We start from the raw sequence: 26,480 nt of genomic DNA on the forward strand, positions 1-26,480 counted from the left end.
GATAATTCTCCTACTTGTTAGATTTACATAAACAAGTTATTTGCAGTTTCCTATGACAAACAGCAAAATGCATACACTGCAACCTACACCAATTAAATAATACACTAAAACAAGAAATTGAACAATAGAGAAAGAAACACACAAATGACATGGTTTTTTTTGGACAAAAGTCCCAAGAAAAACCCAATGTGAGAAAATCGGTGCAGCAGATCCGAAGGTTTTTATTATTATGTTGTAGGTTTCTAAATACAAATTCTAGATGCCCTCCCGGCAATCCAGTTACAGAGAAATATGACTAGAAAAATAAATTTGTGAGATTACCTCACTCTACCCGGTAAGTCCCGGCTGATCCGGCAACTGAACCAACGTGTCCCCAACTATTTCTACACTGCCCCTGCGTGGGCCATGTGTCAACCTCTAAGGCACTGCGTCACCTCAATGCTAGATCAATTTGCTCTCCCGGAGCTCTAACATCAACCCTCCTGGCTTAGAACGTCAACCCCCAGCAAATTTTCGAACCTTTGCTTGGAGAACTACCCTGCCTCTACGTGAGCCCTTCTGGCTTAGCATCAACCCCTCCTGGGTTCTGCGTTGCCTCCTTCTGGTGTCTCTTTGCCTCTCTGTTGTGTATCCTTGCTTGAGGAGAGGATTCTCCAACCACACTATCTCTTCCCCTCACTACAAAAGCTCACTATCGAAATTATCCCGGCAACTACTTTGCTTCAAAAAATCGAACTTCTGAACTCACTTTGTGTGTCTTCCAAATGACCCTCAAACCTCCTTAAATAATCTTCTCATTGACATTCAACAACCCAGATTAGAATCTAATCAATGGCTAAGATCATTTATGTTTGATCCTCGTCTTCTTCTAGAAGTTACACCCACAGTTAAATTAATACCCATTAATAATTTTATTTTCCTAAGTTTAGACTTAGGGTCCCATTGAAAATAACTAATTATTTTAATAAAATTGTCTCCGGGTGGAATTTCCCAAAACGCTTTCTGGGTTCTTTGGAATACATGTACCTAAGCATCCCTGCAAAATTTGAGACTTAGAGCACATCTAATGCTAGCAGAAATCAACACTCCCTCTTAGCAAGGAATGTGCTCTAGCAATGCACCCCACTGGAGATCCACCATGTTCTGTAACATCTCCTTCTGCGTTGCTGATGTCTAAACATCCTGTCCACCAACTACCGCGCAAATGTTGCATATGTACTGCTGCTAACCTTGCCACTATCAACATTGCATCCGTACTGCAATTCCCTCTAAATTTCTGCACCCATGTTGTTGTTGGCACTGCCACTGCCAATTGCCTTTGCACTATTGCAACTTTGCACTACGTTGCTCAGGCTTGGCGTTCTAGCCACTGCATCTGTTGCTCCAACATTCCTCTACATCAATTGATATTGGTTCATCCTGCTGCTTCTGAATTGATCTGAGAGGTGGGCCCCTCAAGGATCCTGCCCATCTATAGCTCTTTCAAACTACAGCTCCAAATCAACCCACTTCCCATCTCGTTTTCATGGCGAACTTCTCCTCGATCTCCGTGGGTGTGGCCTTCAGATCGTGCTTCTCATCTTTGTCCTTCGTCCTGAGAGGACGCTATGTTGCATAGTGACCCATTTCACCACACTTGAAGCACTTTATCTTCGAGACACCCTTCTTTCGCCTCCGCTACTCCTACTGCCCCTTCGATGCAAGGGCTACATTCTCGTCTTCCTCCTTGGGCTTCTACCCACTATTGTTGCTTCCGTCAAGTTTACACTTGACCAAGTCTCTCCTTAGCTCTTCTTGTTTGAGAGCTACCCACATCTCATCCCAATTCGACAAAGTCGCCCTGCCCAAGATAATCTAGACAAAGACTTGCCACTCATCTAAGACAGAATTGAGGGCCAGTCTAACCAACTAGGAATCTTGAGGTGTAGACCCCACAGTTAATAACTCATCTCAGGTCTCCTTAAGCATCATGAGGAATGGATCTAAGCACTCCCCCCCTTTTGCATCTGCGCAGATCTCAGTTTTTGCTCTAAGTACAACTTTTGTTGCTCGGAAGATCCCTGATACAACATAGACAATGCATCCCACATCTTTTTAGCAGTCCCTCTACTAGCAATGTGACAAAATACATAATCCTTCACTCCATCAAGGATCAATCCCTTTGCCTTCACCATCTCTGCCTTGTACTTCTTCAGCGGATCTTGAACTACAGGCACAGCAACCACGCTATCGACATATGTCTTGAGAGCATTCTCATCTAGAAGGAATGACATCCTTGCCTTCCATATGACATAGTTGGATGCTCCGTCTAATCTATCCTAATCCCTCAAACCACTGGTTGCCATCTCTGCCACGAAAAATTGTCGAAATGCTCCTCTCTGTTTCTTATTGTTGTTGCTCATCCAATAAGAAAAAGGACTTCCTAGCACGAAGTCTTCTAAGGAAAAATTCCCTCAGAGTACTTCTCTTCTCTTTTGATGTCTTTCTGCCCAGCGAAACAGCCTGCAAAAAGATTGCATCCCACCAGGGCTTCCTCACGCTGAGGCTTCAATGCTAATCCCTCTACCACGGCAAGATTTCAATCTAGAAGCCCTTCTCTCTGTCGAATCACTCAAAGAGAGACTGTCTCGAAATTCAGCCCTCCAGCTAGGACGGCGCAAACCCCTCTGGAGATTCTAACTACTGCCTCCTACAGCTTTTTCGACCTTCTTTTCTGCTCAGCGTTGGGTTCTCTGGCTCTATTCTTCTTGCTTCACCTACACTTGCTTTGATACCAAGTGAAAATTCCTTAACCCCGGGAATTCCTACTGCAGCACTGATGATATTTTTCCTACTTGTTAGATTTACATAAACAAGTTATTTGCAGTTTCCTACAGCAAACATCGAAATACATACACTGCAACCTACACCAATTAAATAATATGTCGAAACAAGAAATCGAACAATAGAGAAAAATACACACAAATGACACAGTGTTTTTGGGACAAAAGTCACCGGAAAAACCCAATTCGGGAAAACCGGTGAAGCAGATCTAAGGGTTTTTATTATTATGCAGTAATTTTCTAAATACAACTTATGGATGCCCTCTGGGCAATACAATTACAGAGAAATATGACTGGAAGAAGAAATTTGTGAGATTACCTCACTCTACCTGGCAAGTCGCGTCTTATCCGGCAGTTGAGCCAAAGTGTCCTCGGCTATTTCTGCGTTGCCCTTGCGTGGGCCCTGCGTCAGCCTCTAAGGCACTACGTCACCTCAACGCTGGATCGATTTGCTCTCCCGGAGCTCTGATGTCAACCCTCCCGACTCAGAACGTCAAACCCCAGCGAATTTTCAGACTTTTGCTTGGAGGACTGCGTTGCCTCTGCGTGAGCTCTTCTGGCTCAGCGTCAACCCCTCTTGGGTACTGCGCTGCCTCCTTCAGGTGTCTCTCTGCCTCTCTATTGTGTATCCTTGGCTCAAGAAAGGATTCCCCAACCAAACTATCATTGCCCCTCACTACAAAAGCTCACTATCGAAATTCTCCCGGCAGTTGATCTGCTTCAAAAAATAGAACTTTTGAACACACTCTGTGTGTCTTCCAAATGACCCTCAAGCCTCCTTAAATGACATTCAATGGCCCAGATTAGAAGCTAATCAATGGCTAAGATCATTTATGCTTGATCCTTGTCTTCTTCTAGAAGTTACACCCACAGTTAGATTAATACCCATTAATTATTTTATTTTCCCAAGTTTAGACTTAGGGTCCCATTAAAAATAATTAATTATTTTAATAACACTGTCTCCAGGTGGAATTTCCCAAAACGCTTTCCGTGTTCTTTGGAATACATGTGCCTAAGCCTCCCTGCAAAATTTGAGACTTAGAGCACATCCGATGCTACTAGAAATCAACAGTTATTGTTTCCATAACCATACCAAAATCCCAAACAAAACATCATCATTTCACTGTAGAATATCAAAACCTTGTTACTTAAGTCCATCAAAAGTCTTCTCTGAAGTCGTGCGAGATTTTACATTCCCATTTTCTAAAAATGATCCGACCATGTCTCCTTAAGGTATTACCGAAATCCGCCTTCTACTTCAAGGTGTCTTTAATATGGTGAATAAAGATTGAACTAGCTGTAAATTGCTACCCAGCCTTTCAAGATATCTCATAATCTTAATTCCATTAGCCCAGAAATGTCCTTGGGATCATGATCTAACTGACATGATCTTCAATGCAAACAGAACCTTTCACTGAGAATACTTCAAAGATGTATAAGTGATCTTCAAACTACCTTTGATCATGGCCTTAGATCCAATACCATGTTGAGAAATGCAAGTAGATTAGGGTTTGATTCCTCTTTCTTGATAATTACTTGTGAGTTATGTTGGCTTCTTTTACTTCTTTATTATCTTATCTTTCAACAAGAAATTACCATATTATGTGTGTATGAAGATCACAAAAACACAAGACACAAGATGCAGGCACTATGCCAGGGCAAAACCCCCCCTCGAGGGGAAAACCCAGTCAAAAATTCTCTTTCTTCAATAGTTTTCTTAGAGATTTTTCAACCTAGACATAGACCAAACCTTCCCTCCACACCAAGTCAGCCCTTCCAGATCTTCGACCCCTTTGCAGCAACACTTCCACCCTAGCAACATCGACTATACAACAACTTACGGCATCAGACAGCAGCATCACCTGGAAGAATTCGATCTCCCAAACTAGGGCACGAAAGAGAGAAGAGTAGCACCAAAACTTTGATTTCCTCCTTCTCTTTGACATTGACCCAACTCACACTACTTTTGGCTTCCTTGATCCACTTCGCACTTTTTCTGGCTTCTAGAGAGATATCGAACTAGCTTGAGATGAGATGCTCCAAATGAATTCGATCTCCTTCCTTTCATAGGCTCCAGGTGAGTTAGAATAGGTGTCCTTTAGGCCAACTTGATCTCCATTAGGCCGACTTGGTGTGGAGGTTACATAAATCATATAAACCTTTTTACATGTTTCCAAAGCCCAAGAAGGGTCTCTTTAATTGTACAATGACTCCATTGACTCAATATTAATCCTAGGAATCCACAATGGGGACTTTGACTAATATAATGATGACCCAAGCATGAAACCCATGCTTTAATAAGTCATTGATACAATAATAATAATAAAATCTGTATTCTTTTTACAAGTACATTACATAATGACTCATACATTTATGAAGACTGAACCTAGTTACATTCTTCAACAGTACCAAGGCTCAAGAACATGTACATGAGAAAAATAAAGAGACATAGGACAAGTAATACATAATGCAAGCAATAAACTCCAAAAACAGCCTTCATTATTTATAAATAAGGCTATATATCCAAAAGTAGCCATTATATATAAGCCTTGAAGCTACAGCACTGGATGTATGAACTACGAACAGTGAACATAAAAATAAAACATGAACTTCAGCTATAAGCTAGTATAGACTAAAGACCAATAGTCATCATCCTCATCTTCATATTCATCGTAGAAAATCAAAAATGACGCACATATAACAGAGGAATATGGATTGGTAGATGTATTTCCTCTTTTAAAAGAAAAAAAAAATTATTCATACAGGTCCCAATGAAGTATATTAATATCCAATTACTAAAAACAATATTTATTAATCAATAAAAATCACTGTTTGTGGGTCCTGAGCCCAAAACAGTGTTTAAAAATGCATCGTACAGAGTCAAACACGTTGTATGGATGCTGGAACATATCGTACACATGCTGAAACATGTTTCAGCCACATTTCTAGTTTTCTATACAAAAACAAAGCTGGTACCGAGTGGGGGGTGTGGGCGTGGGGACAAGTGGAATAGTTGTTATGTACAACAATAAAATTTATGGCCGTTGGTTTTGAACTCAATTACAATGAATCATTATTTGTTCTTTATCATTTATTAAACCCACTACAAAACAGTTGTTTTATGCTTGCAGCTTTAGACTTTCTGGGAACCCTTCACCTAGAAATTGACAATTTTCATCAAAGGCAATTATCATGTTAATAATTTACATTCTAAACCAGTATATTCTATTTGTTGTCTACAGATCTCAAAAGCCAATGTTGAATGACTTCTCTAGTTCAAACAGACAAATCCCAAAGTACAGACATAAGTCATGAAATATGGAACTTGCTAGCTGACATATGATAAGCCCATTCACTATATTGGCACATTTCAATAGCTGCTTTATACAAACCAACTTTACCAGATTTCATCCCACACTTACAAAGTACATAAGTAAACATGTTCATGTTCTTAATCTCTTCGTGAGCCTACTCTCACTATCTACGAAAAGGGTTGTCCTGTTCCAGATCATACACAGCCCACATTCCTACTGAACAACATATCATAGTCCTATGCCCTATCTACAAATCATTTTTATCATGATGAACAAAAGAGAAAGAAATGTTTTATAGTTGAAAATGCACATACTCTATCTAAATAATCTCAGGTTGGCTGTATATTTTTTAACACCTTATGACAGGTAAATAATTTACCTAAAGTAAATATATGATCATATTGATGCAGTGCCAGAACAACCTCTGCAATAGCCAAGGTAGCTCCATGGCGTAGATTCAAGTCAGCTGAAAGTGTCCAGGGTATAAGCTTGTCCAAAACTGCATCCCCAAAGTACGCTACATCATATTTCACCAAAGAAGCAAGTGAAACTGCTGCCAATTCGCGCAAACCCCTATCCTAGAAACACAAAAAAAACACCTCCAAAATCTCAATCAAAATGTGGAAACATCTTATTTACAGGCACAAAAACATTTTCCTGTCTTTATATCCTAGTTTTTCTTCAAAACCTGTATAAAATAAGCAAAAGAAGAGCATATGTAAGCAAAGATACTAAAGCTTAGAAATTAAATTGTTAAAATAGGCTGAAAACCTATTCATGTAACAGACTGAAGCTGTAATCCTACAAGAAAGTATAATAAATCTAGCCAACAAAAAAAAAGTCTTCCAAATTCCCAGGTTTGCAATCTATAAATAATGTTCAGCCAACCACATGGATAACTAATAGCATAGCTAAACAAAAAAGGTCATGTTGTGTCAGCCTATAAAGTCGTTAAAAGAATTCAACCTATGATATCCTGATCTGAACTTAATGATTTAAACCACAGCTCGCTACTGAACACAAAATTCTTACAAAACACTCATCAAAACTTTTCTGATTCAAAAAAAATACTGTAGAAGTTTAGATCAAGAGTACAGCCACGGCATAACTTAATTTGGGATTGTTAATTTTAGGCAACAATGGTATGTTCTATGCTTTAGAGCAATTTTACTTCAATTTCTTTATTAGCCCAGTATCAATATTCAAATTAGCAACATCAACATGATAGTAAAATGCAAATAGAACATAAACATAAACAATAGAAGACAAGCCAAGACAAGAGGACACAAGATGTGGCACCAGCCAGGGACAAACCCCAATGTGGGGAAACCCTTGATTAAATCTTCTTTAGTCGTCAATAGTTCAGCAGAGAGAGAGTACAATTTACAAATCTGATAATTTATAACAGCAGCAACAGCGCCCTAACCAGAAAAGTCAACATTGGTCAACAGGGCAGATTTAACCCTCAACAAATCGGTCAACTTCAGTCAACTTCATCTTCCAAACAGCAAGATAAAACAGCCCTCAAAACAGTCAAATTCAGCTCAGTCAAAGTCTGGTCAAACAGCCCATCTGCAATCAGCCCTAGCTGCAGTCAATGATAGTCAACAGTCAACATTTAGCCTTGATTTCTGTGCCCCGAAATGCGGCCTGCCCAAATAGAGATAGCGCTCAAAAAAACGCAGTCAAAGGTGGTCAACGCTTGGTCAAACTGTCCAGAAATTTGGTCTCCTGAAATTTCAGCCTCCTAAAATTTCTCTCTCCTGCAATTTTGGACATGTGGAGAGAGGCCCAGAAATTTGTACCCAATCAATGAGGAGAGAGAGAGAGGTGTGAAGATAAGTGTGTCCAAATGAGGCTAAATCACCTTCTATTTATATGCAACGTTGAGGATGAATAGACATGATTGTTGGACTTTTGAGCCTACATAAGTTTGCTGGCCGACCTTGACAATTTAACCATAATCAAAACAAATTCATAACCTCATTTTGACATGTCAGAATCGGATGATCTCTAGATCAATCCTACACCTCTCGGAGAGAGGAATCCAAGAAAGATATCAGCTGCCATAAATAAGATTACCCATGTGGAGTTTGGCCCTAGTTGCCAATTTTAATAGGGATCAATCTGCCCGAGTAACAGGTGGTAGATGTGAGTAAAACCCTTCAAGAAATTAAAAACAGCAAACTAGAATTTTGTAACAGCAATCATTAAAACTTCTCTTTAAATGAATATAGCAAAATGACATATTTCTATAATTTGATTGAGCTCGAGCTTGCATCTATTCATTGGTTGTGAGGATGAAAACATCCCCCATGACCTCACCCACTACAAAGTGATCCAACAACTAACCCAAATATCTTGTCACTAGTGCAATTGGATGTACATAAGACAAATCATTTGCAACAACCACCCACTAGAGAGACAAGACAAAATTTAGTGGGGTGGATGGTGCATCCCACTAAGACAAAAGACAAAACACCTAGTGGCCTGTTACCTCCCAAGAGGTACCCTATATTTTTTGAACACAATATTATTATAAGACCAATGAGATGCAACACCCACAGCTCTGTAGGCCATGTGATGATTATGTATATGGTATCCTAGGCCTCTTATGGGAAACCATGCCTGGTCCCTTTAGTCCCCACAATTCCTTTCATCCTGGATAGGATTGGAAGCCTTGATATGGATCTATTGGGATACATGGTTTATGTGAGCCATTAGTTTTGTGGGGGTGATTGCACCATCTAGGGCTTGTCCAACCCATCCTTAACCACATTGTATTTCCCACATGGTCATGTGTCATTGAGTCAATATGCATCTCTTTGGCTTTGATATAGTATATTCAATTGTCCACATGGCAATCTCATAGTTCACAGCATGTAATGTTCCAAATGGAAAATTAACAGCGATATTAAGCAAAATACATATGCAACACAAAGAAATTCAGACAACAATTAAACACCCATAAAATTGCACCGGAATTGCACCAAGTTGAGCCATTTTATTATCAAAATGAGCGTACAATGCATGGAATGTGTGCACCTGGGCTTGCCAAAGCAAGCTAGACAATCTCAGGTGAGAAAAATGTTGCCTGGATGCATAGGAAAGACTTCTCCTCAATGTATTGTGTTGGCCATAGAATTTCTGCAACTACTGGCTCGAAGAAACCCTTGTTTAAGCCTCCAAAAGTGCTCAGAAAATTTTGCCAAATTAATCTTGAACTCTCCACCACAAACCCAAGAAGTGTTTGGGCAAATTTTACCGACCACCTTGGACCCAAAATTTAAGCCTACTCCCAACTAACTGCCAAATAATCCTATTGTTTTTGGGCACCAAAACTCCTCCAAAAATTCTGCAAAATTAGGAGCAGACTCCTTGACCCCTAACCGATAACTATTTTGGGCTAATTCTAACCTCCCAGAATTACTTAAAATTGGTGCTACGCCCTCCTCCACTGGTTCTGCGTCCCCCCTAAAGAGTAACTACTGATTTACCCTTGTTTCCTCCCTCCAAATGGCTGGGAAAATTCAAAAATGCTTCCTTGGAAATTTAGGCCCAAAACCCCAGCTCCACTAGCTCCTCCTTACTGCAAATCTAGCCCACAAATTTTGCCCAGAAAACTACTGCGCAGGCCCTAGAGGATGAATTTGGGTTCTCTTTGTAGTTGTAGACTCCACCTCTGCAAATTACCACAAATTCTCGTCCACCCTCACGAAATTTTCTCCTAATTTCTCTAGTTGAAACTCCCTTGGAAACTCCTCAAATCAGTGGTACGAACTTCTGGCCCTGCGTCCTCCTGGAGATTCGAACTGGCTGAGTTACAGCTAGAAATGACACACAAACTCTAGCAGTCTCCTCTCCATTAAACATTGAAATTCTCTCCTAGGGTGGCACTCTAAGTCCACCGAAGAAATCTCCTTGTGCTAAGCAACACTGGTAGTCTTGGCTAAACAGCTCAAGAGTACTCTAAATCAGAAATTCAATTTGTCAAAAGCCCTCAAAATGATGCCTCATCCTTCTATTTATCTTGCCTACCCCCTTTCTTTCCTTATGGGTCCCACCAATTCAACCTCCTTCTCCCTAGCCCGATTTTCCTAAGGGGTTCGAATTCCCCTTTTGGGGTGACCCCCACCATCCTACTTTCTCTAATGTTGGCGGCCTCCATCTCTCAAAAAATTAAGTGGGGACTCCCTCCACCCACTTTTCCTAAGTTTACATGCCAAAATATTTCCGAACACCCAACTGCAAAAATAGAAATTCATCTTAGCAAAATTAATTTAATTGGGAGCATTACACAGCAAAATCCACATTTCTCAAGGCATTTCACAGCACCCAATGCACAAGGCTCATGGGTCCAAGTTTCAACAAAGGGCTCAAAATGATCAACATGATGTATATTTGACATGCCTTGCCGAGTTTTTGGCAACAGGAAGATATTTTATGTAAAATTCAATATTCAAAGGGGGATATGGACATAGTAATGCATGGGCAAAGGTGGAAAATAACACTTACATTGCATGCAACATATTTTACATTGTACGTGATGCATGGAGTCTCCAAACATGCATGAAAACCTCTTGTTGCCTTAAAATCTAGCGGGTCTTGTGAGGGTAGCTCACAAGACAAGAACTAGACCCAGGGACAACAATATAAGGTGTAGCCCATTGTCACCACAACCACCTCTTGCTCTTTAGTGGACTTTCACCACAGGGGAGGCTTCCCTATATTAGGTCACCTAAAGGGATAAACGTGACAAGATAGACCTAGGAGGAATGCTCTTCTTAGGAACAAAGCTCAACTAGCTCAATTAATGCAATGCACATTATCCGAAAGGCCTAGTTTACGGCACAATGTGACTTAGGGTTATAGAATAATCAATGTAAATAGGCTTATCTAGGGTCACAAGGCCAAGAAAAGGCTTATAAAAGATGAATATGATCAACTTATGGCACAAAAAGCCTTCAATAAGCCTAAACTTGAAGCCTAGAGAAAACTAGGGCTTTTCTAGGACACAATTTACCTAGGGCAAAAGGCATCACCCCTAAAATCAAGAGCTTAGCCACAGTAAAAGGTTGATTATGAAGCAAATACCTCATAACCAAGTGTTGAATCCCTTCATAGAGAAACATGATCAACCCTAGTTGAAAGTGATGTTATAACCCTAGCTAACAGCTTTCAATAAGAGGCCTAAATTAGGTTTTCGAGAAGAAAAATGTGTTTTTTGGAGGTAAATTTGGGTGTGATCAACAAAATGAGCAAGGCCAATGCCTCGAACTAGGGTGATGGAGTCTATAGGATAATTGACTTAGGAGAAGACAACTAATCCTTAGCAAGGAGTAAGGGAAATATGAATTCCTAGGTTTCAAACCCTAGCTATCATTTTTGTAAGGGAGCAAAGTCAATGGGGATAGCTAGTTGAAAGATTCACCAATGGGATTGTCATACAAATTCTATAAGGGGATAATGCATGTAATACTACCACTAAGATTCCATAGAATAATTTTCAACAATAACTAGCACATAGAAACCCGAGATAATTAACCATTCCATACAATAGCCACAAAATACAAAGATTTATAAAATACAAGGTACACTTGCAAGATAGAATGCATGAATCATGAGAAAATTTCATCTATCACAGCAACTGGAAATTATTTTTCTAATTGTTAATTTATTTAACAATTTATCTACTCTCTGCTACGGTAAATATCAAATAACTCACAGTGTGGTTTCCACAAATAAAATGTGGAAGAAAATAGTGTTGGAAACTAAGAAAATCTAGTATACACACATAAAATTTACACAGTTCTTTTTCGACAAATGTCCCCAAAAAAACCCAATTTGGGAAAATTGGTGCAACAGCTAATGGTTTTATTATTATGCAGCAGTGAGAAATTCAGAGTACAATTTGGATGCGAAATCCTAGCTATCCTGCAAAATAAAATACTAGCAAAAATATCTAGAATGAAATTACCCTAACTCTAACCAATCTCGACTCTTGACTGCTACTGAAAAGCAAGTCATCAAACTAGGCCTACGCAAGCTCTGGGTCAACCTGAAGCTGCCTGCCACATATGTTGTTTGAATCCTCTGCTAATCAAGTCATCTTGCATGTTGCTGACAAGGAAAATGCTTCTCCGACACATTGGAACCTTTGCTCGGCCTCTAGACTGAAAACGTTTGCCCTCTTCAGCAAACTGGACTTCCTTCTGAGGCTTCTGCGCTAGGACTGCGCAGCCTCCTGGAAAAACTTCGGCCTCTCCACAAATGCACTCGCTGGAACTGGAAAACTTCCTCTAGCCTCACTGTCCCCACCCCTCATTGTCTCTACTTCGATCTCTGGCTCTCCGGCAACTATCGTTGCTCTCTAGAAAATCAATCTGCCAAGAAAACTGAACTTCTCAAGTGTCTTCTCCATTTACCCATCGACTTCTTTTTATAATCCTCTGTTGGAGCACAACGACCAAGATTAGATCTTAATCAAGGGCCCAGATTAATTCCCAATTGATCCGTGTGAGTTTCTTGAGAGTTCTCACATTGACTTAATTAATTCTGATTAACTAACCATATTCCCTAAATATTTAAAAATCGGTTAATAATCTAATTAAGTCATCTCTAGGTGGAATTTCCAGAAACAATTTCTGGGTTATGGAGATCTCATGTATTCTAGCCTCTCCACCAAGTTTCGTGACTAGAACACATTCGATGCTACAAAAACTAACACTTCCTCTTAGCGAGGACGATGTTCTAATGCGACACACCCTGCTACAACACTCTGTCTCTGTATCATCCCCTGTCACGCTGCTTATGTCTGCCCATACTGCCCACCAACCACTACACAACTCTGATGTTGCATCTGTGCTTCTGCTGACCCTACTATACTGCTGCCAACAGTACGTCTACACTGCAACTCTCTCTCATTTGTTGTTGTTGCAACTACAACTGAGAAGCATTGAAATACTTAATCAAATGTGCTCAGTGTGATGAATCGATCTCCCGAGTCTTGACTACTACTAGCCTTTGCACAGTCACTGAAGAATTTGCGTTGTTGTTGACTCTACAATGTGCCACTCTGCACTGCTACCAACTCTATGTTGATTTGCGGTAGCATCAGATGTGCTCTAGCCACGAAATTTGGTGGAGAGGTTGGGGCACATGAGATCTCCAATACCCAGAAAGCGTTTGGGCAAATTCTAAACAATTCAAGAGATATTAAAATAATTAATATTTTTAATGGAGTCCCTAAGTCTAAAATTAGGGAAATTAAAATATTAATGTGAATTAATATGAAACTTTGTTAGAATGGTCCAAAAGACATGGATCAAGCCAGATCTAATCTTAGTTGTTGATTAGGGACTCAATCTCGGCCATTGATATGTCAACGAGAAAAGTATAAGAGGAGGCTTGAGGGTCACTTGGAGAATACACCAGAGTGATCAGTCATTCCATTCTCTAGAGCGGTGTTTGCTAAGAGAGATAGAATCAATGATCGGAGTTGCAGCTGAGGGGCATTGAGTACAGAGAGACAGAGCGGCAAAGATAGTGCCGGAACAGGAGCCAGAGAGAGTGACACAGTAGCAGCTAGAGCTCACACATGGCCACAAAGAGGCGGCCAAGAGCTGCGCAGAGCCTCAGAGAGGCCAGTGTTGCTGACACAGAGGGCCAGAAGGCTGATGCAGGGCTTCCTAAGGCTAACGCAGACCCATTTAGGGTGATGCAAGGCCAGCGCTAGGCAGAGGGGCTGACGCAGTCCAGAAAGGTAGACACTAGGGTTTCTGGGGTAGATTGGAGCTGAGGAGCTGCCAGAGGGTTTCTCTGGGTTTCAGCCGGGACATTTGTCTCAGACTGAGAGGTACTACTACCAAGGAAATTCTCTGTTGGGTAAACCAGATTTGGCACCCAGATTGTACTCTAAAAATTGCTTAATAAGAAAACACTCAAATAGTTGCACCGGTTTTCCCACATTGGGTTTTTCCGGGGACATTTGTCAAAAAATAATAGTGTCATTTGGTGTGATTGTTTCTGTTTCCTTCAGTTGTTGATCTGTAATATGTTGAGCATGCACTAGTGTTTATTTTCAGTATTTACATTGTAAATAACTTGTTAAGTAACAAAATAAGTAGGTAGGAATAAATCAGATAAATTGCATGGAGGGTTTCTAACTGGTAAACTTAGAAACTTCAACATGGTATCAGAGCATGATTGCAAATCATAGGAGGACTGAGGACATCAGCCGAGCAGAGCAATAGCAACAGAAAACAGTTGTCTCGAGGTGACAAAAGTTGTTTCTAGTAGAGCAGCAACAAGGGAAGCGTGACGCAGTGCCTACGTCATCAAGGGTGAGCTAGGAAGAGACAGCGCAGAGGCTAAGGAAGGTAAAGGGAACCCCACGCAAAGCCACGCAAAAGCTAGGAAACCTGACACAGTTGGCTGAGGAGGTCGGGTTGTTGGTGCCAGGATTGTGCAGAGCCTAGGAGCTCTCACCTTCAAGTTGTTGGGGTTTAGAAGGTTGTGCGAACATTGTAGCGTGGAGCTCGTGAGGTACTGTAGTCAGAACAGTACCTAACAGGGCAAGGCCAAGAGGACGGAGTTGCTACCGAAGGTTTCTAGCCGAGAAACCCGGATCAGTGGTGCGATTGCACAGACGATCAAAGTAGGGGGCATCTCGACATCGGCAAAAGGATTTCCAAGAGGGAAATCGAGACTCAGAGGGAGTCAGATCGAGAACTTCCAGGAGGGAAGTAGAAGAGCATCATGGCACTACACGGAGTAAGAGACCAGGACAGACTGGACGGAGCGTCGAACTTCGCAGTCTGGAAGGCCAGAATCTTATCCGTACTTGACAAAAATCGTGTCAAGAACTTCACCTTTAAGGTTATAGCTATCCCAGTCGACCCAAATGATAACGACAAGTACGAGGAGGCAATGGCGAGGGCCAAAAGCATCATCCTTGACGAGGTCAAGGATCATGTAGTACCACACATTGCCGAGAAGGAAACGGCATATGAGATGTGGGAGGCTCTCAAGAAATTGTACCAACATACTTCTGTGCAAAGAAGAATGTTACTAGAGAATTAGTTGAGGTCGTATCAGATTGACACCTTCCTCAGAGGACTGAATGAGATCCGAGATCAGTTGACTGCTATAGAAGCAATGCCGGATCAAGAATTGATGGTGAGAACAACCCTGAATGCTGTCTCAGAAGACTGGGAGGTATTTATCCAGAGTATACTGGGTAGAGGGACACTTCAACCTTGGGACGATATGTGCACTGCTCTTCACCAAGAAGAGATCAGACGGCATTCAAAGATGGGTAGCAGCAGTAAGGGGATCAAAGTCAAGCAGGAGGAGGAAGATGTTGCCCTAGCATCTGAGGGAAAGCAGGGAAAGCGGAAGAAGAAGGATCTCTCCAAGATCACGTGCTTCCACTGTGGGACGCTGGGTCATTATGCGACCCAGTGTCCAAGGAAAAAGAGTAAGGGAGAGTCTTCTGAGACTAAGGCAGTGCCAGCAAGGGCAGAGAAGGAAGTGTTGACAGACGATGACTGTGCCATAAGTGCAGACACACCACTTGAGTGGAAGTGGGAAGACATCGAGTTGTAGTCAGGCGGACTACAGACGATGAGCAGCGGGATCCTTGAGGTACCCAGCCTCTTGGATTAGACCTTGCTACTGGAGCCCTGAAGAGAAGTATCAAGACTGGCTGATGTGGGTAGAGACAGATGCAGATGAAGCAGCAGAGAGAGCTACAGTGCAGGTGTCCTGGGACAGCGCGAGGCTAGCAGGCTGCAGCAGTGCGAGAGGCATAGGAGTGTTGCACCAGTGCAGGATGGCATAGAGAGGTGTGCAACGGTGCGAGATGTAGGGAGTTGTTGCAGCAGCGCAGAGATCAAAGAGGGAGCACTTGTCAGCGACAAAGGGAGCTTCAGCATCAGGAGGGTCTCTAGACCAACAGAGAGGTCAAAGTTAGGAGATCAGTAACTGAGTTGCAGTGCAGCAGTGGGCAACACGATGCATCATGATGAGAGGAGGTGCAATGCAGATGCAGTGCTGGGAGAAAGGACCAGCAACAGCACGAATGCAGAGGGAGTTGTCGTACAGATGCAGCAGTGGCAGTGGCAGAACCATGAGCAGCAGTAGAGGATACAACAGTGCAGAGGATGGTGGGCAGCAGACCTAGCATCAGCACAGGGACCAATGTCGGATGATCAAGGTGATACTCAGTGAGGAGTATTACTAGAGCACACTCCTCACTAAGAGGGACTGTTGATTTGGGGTAGCATCGGATGTGATCTAGCCATGAAATTTGGTGGAGAGGTTGGGGCACATGAGATCTCCAATACCCAGAAAGGGTTTGGGTAGATTCTAAACAGTTCAAGGGATATTAAAATAATTAATAATTTTAATGGAGTCCCTATGTCTAAACTTAGAACAATTAAAATATTAATGTGAATTAATATGAAACTGTGTTAGAATGGTCCAAAAGACATAGATCAAGCCATATCTAATCTTAGTTGTTGATTAGGGACTTAATCTCGGTCGTTGATATGTCAACGAGGAAAGTATTAGACGAGGCTTGAGGGTCACTTGGAGAATACACCAGTGTGATCAGTCATTCTATTCTCTAGAGCGGGGTTTGCTAAGAGAGATAGAATTATTGATCGGAGTTGCAGCTAAGGGGCATTGAGTACAGAGAGACAGAGAGGTAAAGATACTGTCGGGAGATCAACGCAGGAGCTAGAGAAAGTGACGCAATAGCAGCTAGAGCTCACGCAGGGCCACGTAGAGGTAGCCGAGAGCTGCGCAGAGCCTCAGAGAGGCCAGCGTTGCTGACGCAGAGGGCCAGAAGGCTGATGCAGGGCTTCCTAAGGTTGATGCAGGGCTTCCTAAGGCTGACGCAGACCCATTCAAGGTGACGACGCTGGGCAGAGAGGGGCTGACGCAGTCCAAAAAGGCAGACGCTGGGGTTTCTGGGGCAGATTGGAGTTGAGGCGCTGTCGGAGGGTTTATCCGGGGTTTCAGCCGAGACATTTGTCTTAGACTGAGAGGTACTACTGCCAAGGAAATTCTCTGTTGGGTAAGCCGGATTTGGCACCCAGATTGTACTCTGAAATTGCTTAATAAGAAAACCCTCAGATAATTGCACCGGTTTTCCCACATTGGGTTTTTCCAGGGACATTTGTCCAAAAATAACGGCGTCATTTGGTGTGATTGTTTATGTTTCCTTCAGTTGTTGATCTATAATATGTTGAGCATGCACTAGTGTTTATATTCAGTATTTACATTGTAAATAACTGGTTAAGTAACAGAACAAGTAGGTAGGAATAAATCAGATAAAGTGCATGGAGGGTTTCTAAATGGTAGACTTAGAAACTTTAACACTCTGCACTACGCTTCCCAGCACTTGACAACTACTAGTCTGCAACTGTCACTTTGGAATTTTGACTGCATCTCTGACACTGATCCATATTGCTACTGAATATTGTGGGCCCCCGTAGTCAGGTAATGATCTAGGAGGTGGACTCCTCAAGGACCCTGCCCATCTTTGTAGCTCTTTGGGACTACAACACCAAATCTCCCCACCTCACTCCTGAAGGTATATCTACGAACATAGCAAACTCTTCCTCCAGAAGAGAGGACAACTTATCAATCTCCGCGGAAGTTGTTGCCTGTTCTTGCTTGTCCTTCTTCCTGAGAGAACACTGAGTACTGTAGCGACCAAACTTACCACATCTGAAGCACTTGACCTTTGACAGGTCCTTCTTCTTCTTCTTATTCTTCTTCTTCTCCCCCTATGCCTAACTAGGACCCTTAGATGTAAGGGCCACAATCTCCTCCTCACTCTTCACGCCCTTACTGATGCTGCCACTAATGGTGCTCTTCAATAGAGCTCGCCTCAACTCTTCCTACAGCAGATCAAACCACATCCTGTCCCACCTTGGCAAGGTATCTCTCCCCAAGATACTCTAGACAAATACCTATCAGTCCTCTAAAACACAGTTTAGTGTCAATTGTACCAGCTCCATGGGTTAAGGTGTTGACCCAACAACGGACAATTGATCTCGGACTTCCTGGCTCTGAGTGAGAAATGCATCTATGCTCTCACCCTTCTGCATCCTTGTGTTCCTCAGCTTCTCTTGGAGATACACTTCCGCTGCTCGGAAGAACTCTGAAACAGCTCAAACAAGGCATCTCACTTCTCCTTGGTCGTCCCTTTGTCTGCCACATGTGAGATGAGATGATCTCGGAATCAACCTCTTGGCCTTTGCCATTTCATTCATGTATTCCTTTTGTTGATCAGCATCCTGGGGTACTGCTACCACACTCTCTGCATAGGTCTTCAAACCATATTCATCCAGAAGGAATAGCATCCTTGCCTTCCATATGACATAGTTGGAGACACCCACCAATCTGCTTCGTCCCTTAGCCTAGTTGTGGCCATCTCTGATCTAATTTGGAAACTCCCTTTTCTTATGCTTGGTTGCTGCTCTGCTACTCGCACTCCCTCCTAGAATGTGCAGTTTTGCTAGTTGCTACTGGGAAAATCAGATTTCTGAGCTAGAAACCCTCTTAGAGAAATCTCTCTTTCTGTGTGCAATTTCTCTTCCACCTAACACTGATTTTGCTGTTGTAAAACCCTCTGCGTCCAACTAGAAATCTGCTCAGCAAAAATTTGAGGAGTTGTTGCTCCCTCTGATTATTGGAATCACTATCCCATGGAAATCAATTATTCTGCCGCCCTGCAACTAAAAATCGAACTCCTGCCCCAGCAATTCAGCCTATCTGTCTAGGTACCGCGCAACCTCTAAGAATTTCAACTTGTTGCTCCCTCTGAACAGCGAAATTCTTTCCTCTGCTTCTGAGCTTCCCGACTGATCACTCACGCTGTGATACCATGTGAAAATTTCATCTATTACAGCAACTAGAAATTATTTTTCTAATTGTTAATTTATTTAACAATTTATCTATTGTCTGCGACAGCAAATATCAAATAACTCACACAGTGATTTTCAAAAATAAATTGTGGAAGAAAATAGCGCTAGAGATTGAGAAAATCTAGCATACACATAAAATTTACATAGTTATTTTATTATTATGTAGCATTGAGAAATTCATAGTATAATTTGGATGCCATATCCTGGCTATCCTACAAAGAAAATACTGACAAAAATATCTAGATGGAAATTACCCTCACTCCGAGCAATCCTGGATCTTGACTGCTACTGAAAAGAAAGTCGTCCAACTGGGCAAGCGCAGGCTCTGCATCAACGTGATGCTACCTACCACATGTGTTGCCCAAATCATTTACTAATCAAGCCATCTTGCCTGTTGTTGACTGGGAAAACAATTCTCCAGTACTATGGAACCTCTGCCCGACCTCTGGAACTGAAAACATCTGCCCTCTTCAGCAAATCGAACTGCCTTCTGAGGCTTTTGCGCTAGGACTTCGCAGCCTCCTGGAGAAACTCCAGCCTCTCTGCAAATGCACTCGCTGGAACCAGAAAACTTCCTCCAACCTCACTGTCTCTACCCCTTACTGTCTCTGCTTCGATCTTTGGCTCTCCAGCAACTGTTGTTGCTCTCTGGAAAATCGATCTACCAAGGAAATCGAACTTTTCAAGTGTCTTCTCCATCTACCCATCGACTTTTTCTTATAATCCTATGTTGGAGCACCAATGACCAGGATTAGATCTTAATCAAGTGCCCAAATTAATTCCCAGTCGATCACATCACAAAATACAAAACAAAATTCAGCTAGGTTGAATTCTCTAAGAAGGTCGAATTAGATCACAAGTGATGATGAAAATGAATTGTGAGTAACCTCTACTTATATGAGGTTTAGCTCACCTATTTTAGCCTAATGAAGCCCCTAAAATCAAGTTTGACAACAATTCACCTTGGGTTACAATCCAACCCATTAGCTAACAACAAAACAAGCCGAAGTAGCCCACATGTGTGATTCGTAGCCTCTTAAATTATTGACGTTATGCCCAATTAGGGCTCAAAATGCCATGCCAAAGTGTGCTAAGGTGTCTAAAAGTGTGTAGATGCCTGGATAATCCAAAATTTGAAGGATGGCCCTCAAATCCACCTCAATATCTCCTCTAGGGTGCCATCAAGCGGTCTCCATGGGTCTCCAACTGTCACATAAGGTCTCCCTTTCTCCAGCGTTAGGGGTTTCTTTGGTGCAACAATCCCTCCCTAGTCTCTTAATGGGAAACCATCCTCATCAGGGTTCTAAATCAACTCCATCCCATTAGGTTGTATCAAGGCTAGCCTAGGGGCATAGTAGGTCCAATGGAGCCATCATGAAGAATCCTCAAAATCAGGTCAAAGTCAACCAACATCCTCGGTCCTGGAGGTCCTTTGGGACATGTCACAACTGCTAATGCTATCAGGAGACTCCAATCTCTCAACGTCGCATTTGCTTAGACCAATGTACTTCTCTGAAGGGCCTGGCTACCTCTGGAGTGGGTGCCCAAAGCCTAGGCTGTAGTGACCCACCTGACAAAAACAACATGGATTCTAGTGAAAGCAACCATCCATCAGAGAATAAAATTAATAATGCATCTAAGTGAACCAAACTTGAATGTTAAAGGCATATTAATACTTCAACCGAAGATCACCTTCCAACATCAAGACCAAGTCCTCACAAAGGTCCTTTCTCCTTTGGTAGGGGTGGCTAATGGTCAACCCTTTTAGGTGTTTCCAACCTGTTAAAATTGGCAACTAGGGCCAAATTGCCCCTTAGGACAACTCATATGATGGAGATGATTATTGCATGGGATTACTCTTTTCAAGAGATCCAATTTTGATATAAATATCATCTCATTCTAACAAGCAGAAGTGGAATTTTGAATTTATTCTCTCTCATGCACAAATTGTCAAGGTCAGCCTCAGTGAAATGTAGGCTCAAGAAGCCCAATGGATGTGTCTCCTCATCCTCAACAAATTGTATAAATAGGAGTGAACTCCCTCCTCATTTGGACATCACTCATCACATCATTTCATCTCTCTCTCTTCTCTTGATTGGTTCGTACCAATGTTGAAAATATCGGTATCGGCAAAATATCGGCGAGGGTCGTGAAAACATCTTATTGGCAATATCGACAAAAATGTCAGAAAATATCAGCAAACATAAAAAATCAAATTTTTCACATTTTAAACATAGACGATATTTTCAGTAAATGGAGATATTTAGCTGATATTTTCAAAATATCACAATATTTTCAAAATGGAAAATATCACGATATTTACTCGGAAATATATCGTTTTACCGAAAATATCGCGATATTTTCAAATATCGTCAATATATCAGCGATATTATAAATATTGGTTCGTACAGCTAGGAAGCCTCTCTCTCTTCTTCACACTTGTAGCAGTGGGTCGAATATTTCAGGGTTAAGTGCAGGCCGAATTTCAAAGAAACAGACCAGCGTAGACTAGGGCACTTTTGACCAAGTTTGACTTCAATCTTCAGGGAAAAATTCTGATTTATCTACGCCGAGTTGCTAGGCACAGATTCTGAGGTGTGTTTTGGGCAGGTTGACTTCAGATTTGACCACAGAAATTATAGCAATGTTTCTCTCTCCTTTGACTAGGTTGGACTGAACTATTTTGGGTTGACTTTGACTCTCCTGGAAGGCCGAAATGGAATGTTGTTGACCGAGCTACTTGGAGGACGTTTTGGTGTTGATTTGACCAACGTTGACTTTCTGGTTAGGGTTGCAGTTCACTGTTGTTGGCTACTGATTTTGACAAGGCTGTTTTGAGTATGTATTGGGCAACTGAATTTGATCTAGGTACTCTCTTTCTTTGCTGAACTATTGAATAATAATAAGAAGATTTGATCAAAGGATTTTCCCCACGTTGGGGTTTTTCCCTGGCATCTGCCAAATCTTGTGTCCTCTTGTCTTAGCTTGTCTTCTGCACATGTTTTTATGTTTTATCTGCATTTACTATCAATGTGTTTAAGTTAATGTGATTGCTACTAGAAATTGGAAATTGTCATTGGGTTGATAAGGAACATTGAAGTAAATTGTGCTAAAGCATAGAACATACCATTATTAACTAAAATTAACATGGTATAGGAGCTCAGGTGAAGACAAAGCCCAAGCAAGAGTGAGGAAAAGCAATCACTAAAGGAAGTTGTTGGACAAGAACATGGAACTAGTCCCAATGACGACTACATCCTACTTCAAATTCGAGGACAAGCTTAAGGAAAAACCCGACTATCATGCATGGAAGATGTCTCTAGATTTGACATTGGAAGAAAATGATGCATTGGACTATGTCAAAGCAAGAGTAGTGGAGCCTCCTTCAAATGCATCCGCCGCTGCACAAACAAAGTACAAGAAAGTTGAGGTTAAAACTAAGAAAATTATTGTCGATTCTATTCACAAGCCTTTGGTTGCCTATATTTATGATTTGGAAACATCTAAGGAGATGTATGACAAGCTGGTTGGGATGTTCAAAGTAAATAATGCAAATCAAGTCCTCTTTCTCAAGAACAAGTTGAAAGACATCAAGATGGATAGAGGAGAATCCATTCAATCCTACTTCATGAGGATTACCGAAATCAAGAATGATCTCCTATCTATTGGAGAAGTCATTGGTGACAAGGAACTCACTCTTATTGCACTTGGAGGCCTTACAAGAGAATGGGATGTGTTTAACACTACCATCCTCAACAATGACAGCATTTCAGGATTTGATGAATTATTGGCTAGATGCACTCAAGAAGAAATAAGGATGATGGAAAGAGACAAACCCTCAAATGGAAACAATCCTACTGCCTTCTCCGCTAACGCTAAGAGGAAGAACAATGTTGGTCCAAGAAGAGAAGGTCAAGGGTACAAGCCGGGATTCAAAGAAGGAAGAAAAGAGAGATGCTTCAATTGCAATAGGTTTGGGCATTTTGCTAGAGAGTGTCCTCACTTTTGAAGAATCTAGGGCACGAGGTTAATGAAATTCTTCTTGATTTGTGAGACATTTTTAATTTGCTTGTTAGCACAATCTTCTCTTTAACATTATTAGAGTGGGTGTTTCTTACTTCAGCAAATAGCATTTGCTTGTTAGCACAATCTTCTCTTTAACATTATTAGAGTGGGTATTTCTTACTTCAGCAAATAGCTACCAAAAACAAAGAGACAAGAAGACAAGATATAGGCATTCTGCCAAGGCTAAAATCTCTCCCTCTTGGAGAGAAAAACCCGCACTAAATTCTTATTCTAGAGATTCCAATTGACGAACACCAAGACCATGACTGTAAGACCTTCGAGTTGCGGGCGCGGGCGAGGTCGTGCACGAGGGCGCGCAGGTAGGCACGCGGGCGCGTGGGTGGGCGCTCGGGCGCACGATGCGACGGACATACGACGGACTTGCGACGATGTGCGACAAAAGGCAGAACATGCGACAACACTTGAAATGCGACTAAGTATATATGCGATGGAATGAAGACTTGCAAGCCGACTTGCAAGGAATGTATTATGGGCGCATTGTTGAAGGTTTTGGGGTCGGCCATGGGCTGCACACCCCATGTAATTCCAAGGTAGCATGCGTATACATGGAAGGGCATGAGGCTCATTCAAACAACAACTCGCATCTCTTCTACGCACAAGTACACAGGGGTAAATGGTAGTGCGCAGAAACAAGAGGAGCTGCGCATAACTCATGCGCTCCACTTGTAGGCGTGCTCAAGGTTGTTGTGAGTCAGTCGTAGAGTGGGCAAGACGTGCCCGGGGTACGGTGTGAGTGCAGATTCGTGCAGAACTTAAGGAGGAGTTCTAGGTGTCTCGGGTGAGCACCCTCCTACCGTGTAACATTGGCATGAGTATTGTAAAGGCTGTTCTATGCCTTGGTTGTATAATATTCTAAGTATAGACTTGGAGTTTTGCCAAGTATACTTGATGATTGTATTATTGAAAAACTGATATAATATATTGTCGTGCAGACTCACATTACGGGGAGTTGCCCCTCCCCTTTATACTTGTTGCAATTGTTATTGTTCTCGGTTTAATTGCATGATGATAATGAATGAGTATGGGCTTCATTAAGTATAAAGGAATATTGCTTTTACTTAGTTGCGAAACACAAGCTAAGTATGTTAATGTGAAAGTAGGCGTAGTCCACGAATGTTAGTATTAGTGAAAAGAATGCATTCGGTGATGTCGCACCTTGCTACAAGCGGTTGGAAGACTACCGCAGGTGTAGGGGCGTGACAGTTGGTATCAAAGCAAGGTTTGCTCGTGAAGATTGAAGCTGTTGGATGGTGGAGACTAGATCGCAAAGGAAGAAGAAGCTGTTGGAGATGGCAGCTGGGTCTCAAGTTGGGTCTAGCCATGAAGCCGGAACTTTATCACTTATGGAAAGAATACTGCAGAGGATGGAAGCCATGGAGTCTTCCTGGGAAACGAGGGAGGAATTGCTCACTAAGGAGCAAGAGACCAGCTCGAAGTTAAGGGAAGAACTTGATGAGCTCCGAACGCAGCATGAGTACATGGATCTTCTATGTACACAACTAGAGATGAGGGTCAAAGAGGTCGAAGAAGCAAGGGATCAGGGTCTTGCAGAGATCGTGAACTTGAAGGGATCTCTTGACAGGGTAAACAAATCTCTTGATGAAGCCAAGGATGAGATCGCGGTGTTGAAGAAGGCCGTGAGGCATAACTCAGGTGGAGGAGTGCCTCATGTGAAGGTCAAAGAACCGGAATCTTATGATGGCACAAGGAATGCAAAGACTCTTGGAAACTTTCTATGGGACATGGAACAGTACTTGAAACGGTTGAGTCTACCTGATGGTGAGACACAAGTCAAGGTGGCTGCTCAGTTCTTGACAAAGGATGCTAAGATGTGGTGGCGAAGGAGGGTGGATCGGATTGTCAATGGCAGTACTGATGACATCACTTCGTGGGATGACATGAAGAAGGCCTTGCAGACACATTTCAGTCCTCAGGATGAAACGTGGGAAGCAAGGACAAAGATTAAGTACATCAAGCAAACCGGAAGCCTACAAGCATACCAGCGAGAGTTTGCAAGTGCAGCTCTGGAACTTCCCGACATGGCGGAGAGGGACAAGGTGTTCAACTTCATTATTGGGTTGAAGCCTTGGGCACGCAATGAGGTGAAGAGGCAGAAGATTAGGACACTTGAGGAGGCTTTTGCTGCGGTTGATAGGTTGGTGGATCATTATGATGAGACTTCTGATGAGAAAAAGAAGTCCGACAAGCCGAAAGAAAAGAAGAAGGATGATGCTTCGAAATCGGATGATGGTTCGAAGACGAAGAAACCTTTGAAGTGTTGGATATGTGCAGGACCACACATGGTGAAGAATTGTCCCTCTAAACCGAAGGTGGCCGCTATTGCACAGTCTAATGGAAAGAATGAAGATGCTTCTGTGGGGATGATGCAGATACTTGGTGCTTCTGCTACTATGGAAGTGACCTCTAGAAGAGATCCTGAAAGGAACAAGTTGGAGTATGTTCGAATGAAGGTTGGAGGTGCTGATGTGCTCACTATGGTGGATAGTGGGGCTTCTCACAACTTCATGAGCGAAGATACCGCGAGAAGAATTGGGCTAAAGTTTGTACCGGCAAAGGCACAAATGAAGACAGTGAATTCTCCTCCTATTGAGATTCTTGGTATAGCTGAGAGGGTGGACACTACACTTGGTGAATGGACCGGGAAGGTGGACTTCACTATAGTGCGGATTGATGACTATGAAGCTGTATTGGGAATGGAGTTCATGAAACAATTTGATGCTATGATCGTTCCACATTTGAAGAAGCTCTACATTTATGATGGGAGGGAAGATGTACCCATTGGTGTGCCAACCATTGGTGTGACTAGGCCTGATTGTAAATTGGGAGTGATGCAAATGGAGGATAAGGAGAAGATGAGCAAGCGGTTGTCTAGTGTTGAGGCAAAGCTTGGGGAGCAATCATTGGTCATTAGATCACTTTCAGATAGCATCTTGGATTTGACAAGAAGGCTAGAGTTGGTGGAGGATGATGATGATCAGGTATATGTGAGACCGGATGTCCAGAGGGAAGACCGGGTTGCTTATCTACAATGGATGGAGATTGAGGATCCTGATAGGTGGATCGAATTGATTAGTGAGGGAGAGCCTTCAGGCTCTACTCCCTCTACATCTTCTTAGATGGATGAAGAAGATGGGGCTCATTGTTAGCTGCTCATGGCAGTGAGTCCTTAAACATGTTTGAGCAGGTATGATTGATGGTGCAGGGATGGCTTGGCATCAAGCATCATGACATGTTGCAGATGAGATGGATGGAGTTTCCATGGACCTGAGCATGGATTATGGAGATAGATTCTTGATGAG

At 42.2% G+C, this 26,480-nt stretch overlaps 1 protein-coding gene across 1 annotated transcript in view; it reads right to left on the minus strand.

Annotated features, from left to right (window-relative positions):
• The window catches only part of TTN1 (ARM repeat superfamily protein), a 370,146-nt gene that overhangs the window by 164,170 nt on the left and 179,496 nt on the right, over positions 1-26,480 (minus strand). The window contains exon 10 of the mRNA XM_089403008.1: positions 6,516-6,714. Within this exon, the coding sequence (XP_089259134.1) occupies positions 6,516-6,714 (199 nt within the window). The remainder of the gene's footprint in view (positions 1-6,515; positions 6,715-26,480) is intronic.

The sequence above is a fragment of the Pinus tabuliformis genome, chromosome 2_1 (genome assembly GCF_031772625.1).
Source record: "Pinus tabuliformis cultivar Carrire ecotype Pingquan chromosome 2_1, CPIR1, whole genome shotgun sequence".
Lineage (NCBI taxonomy): Eukaryota > Viridiplantae > Streptophyta > Pinopsida > Pinales > Pinaceae > Pinus > Pinus tabuliformis.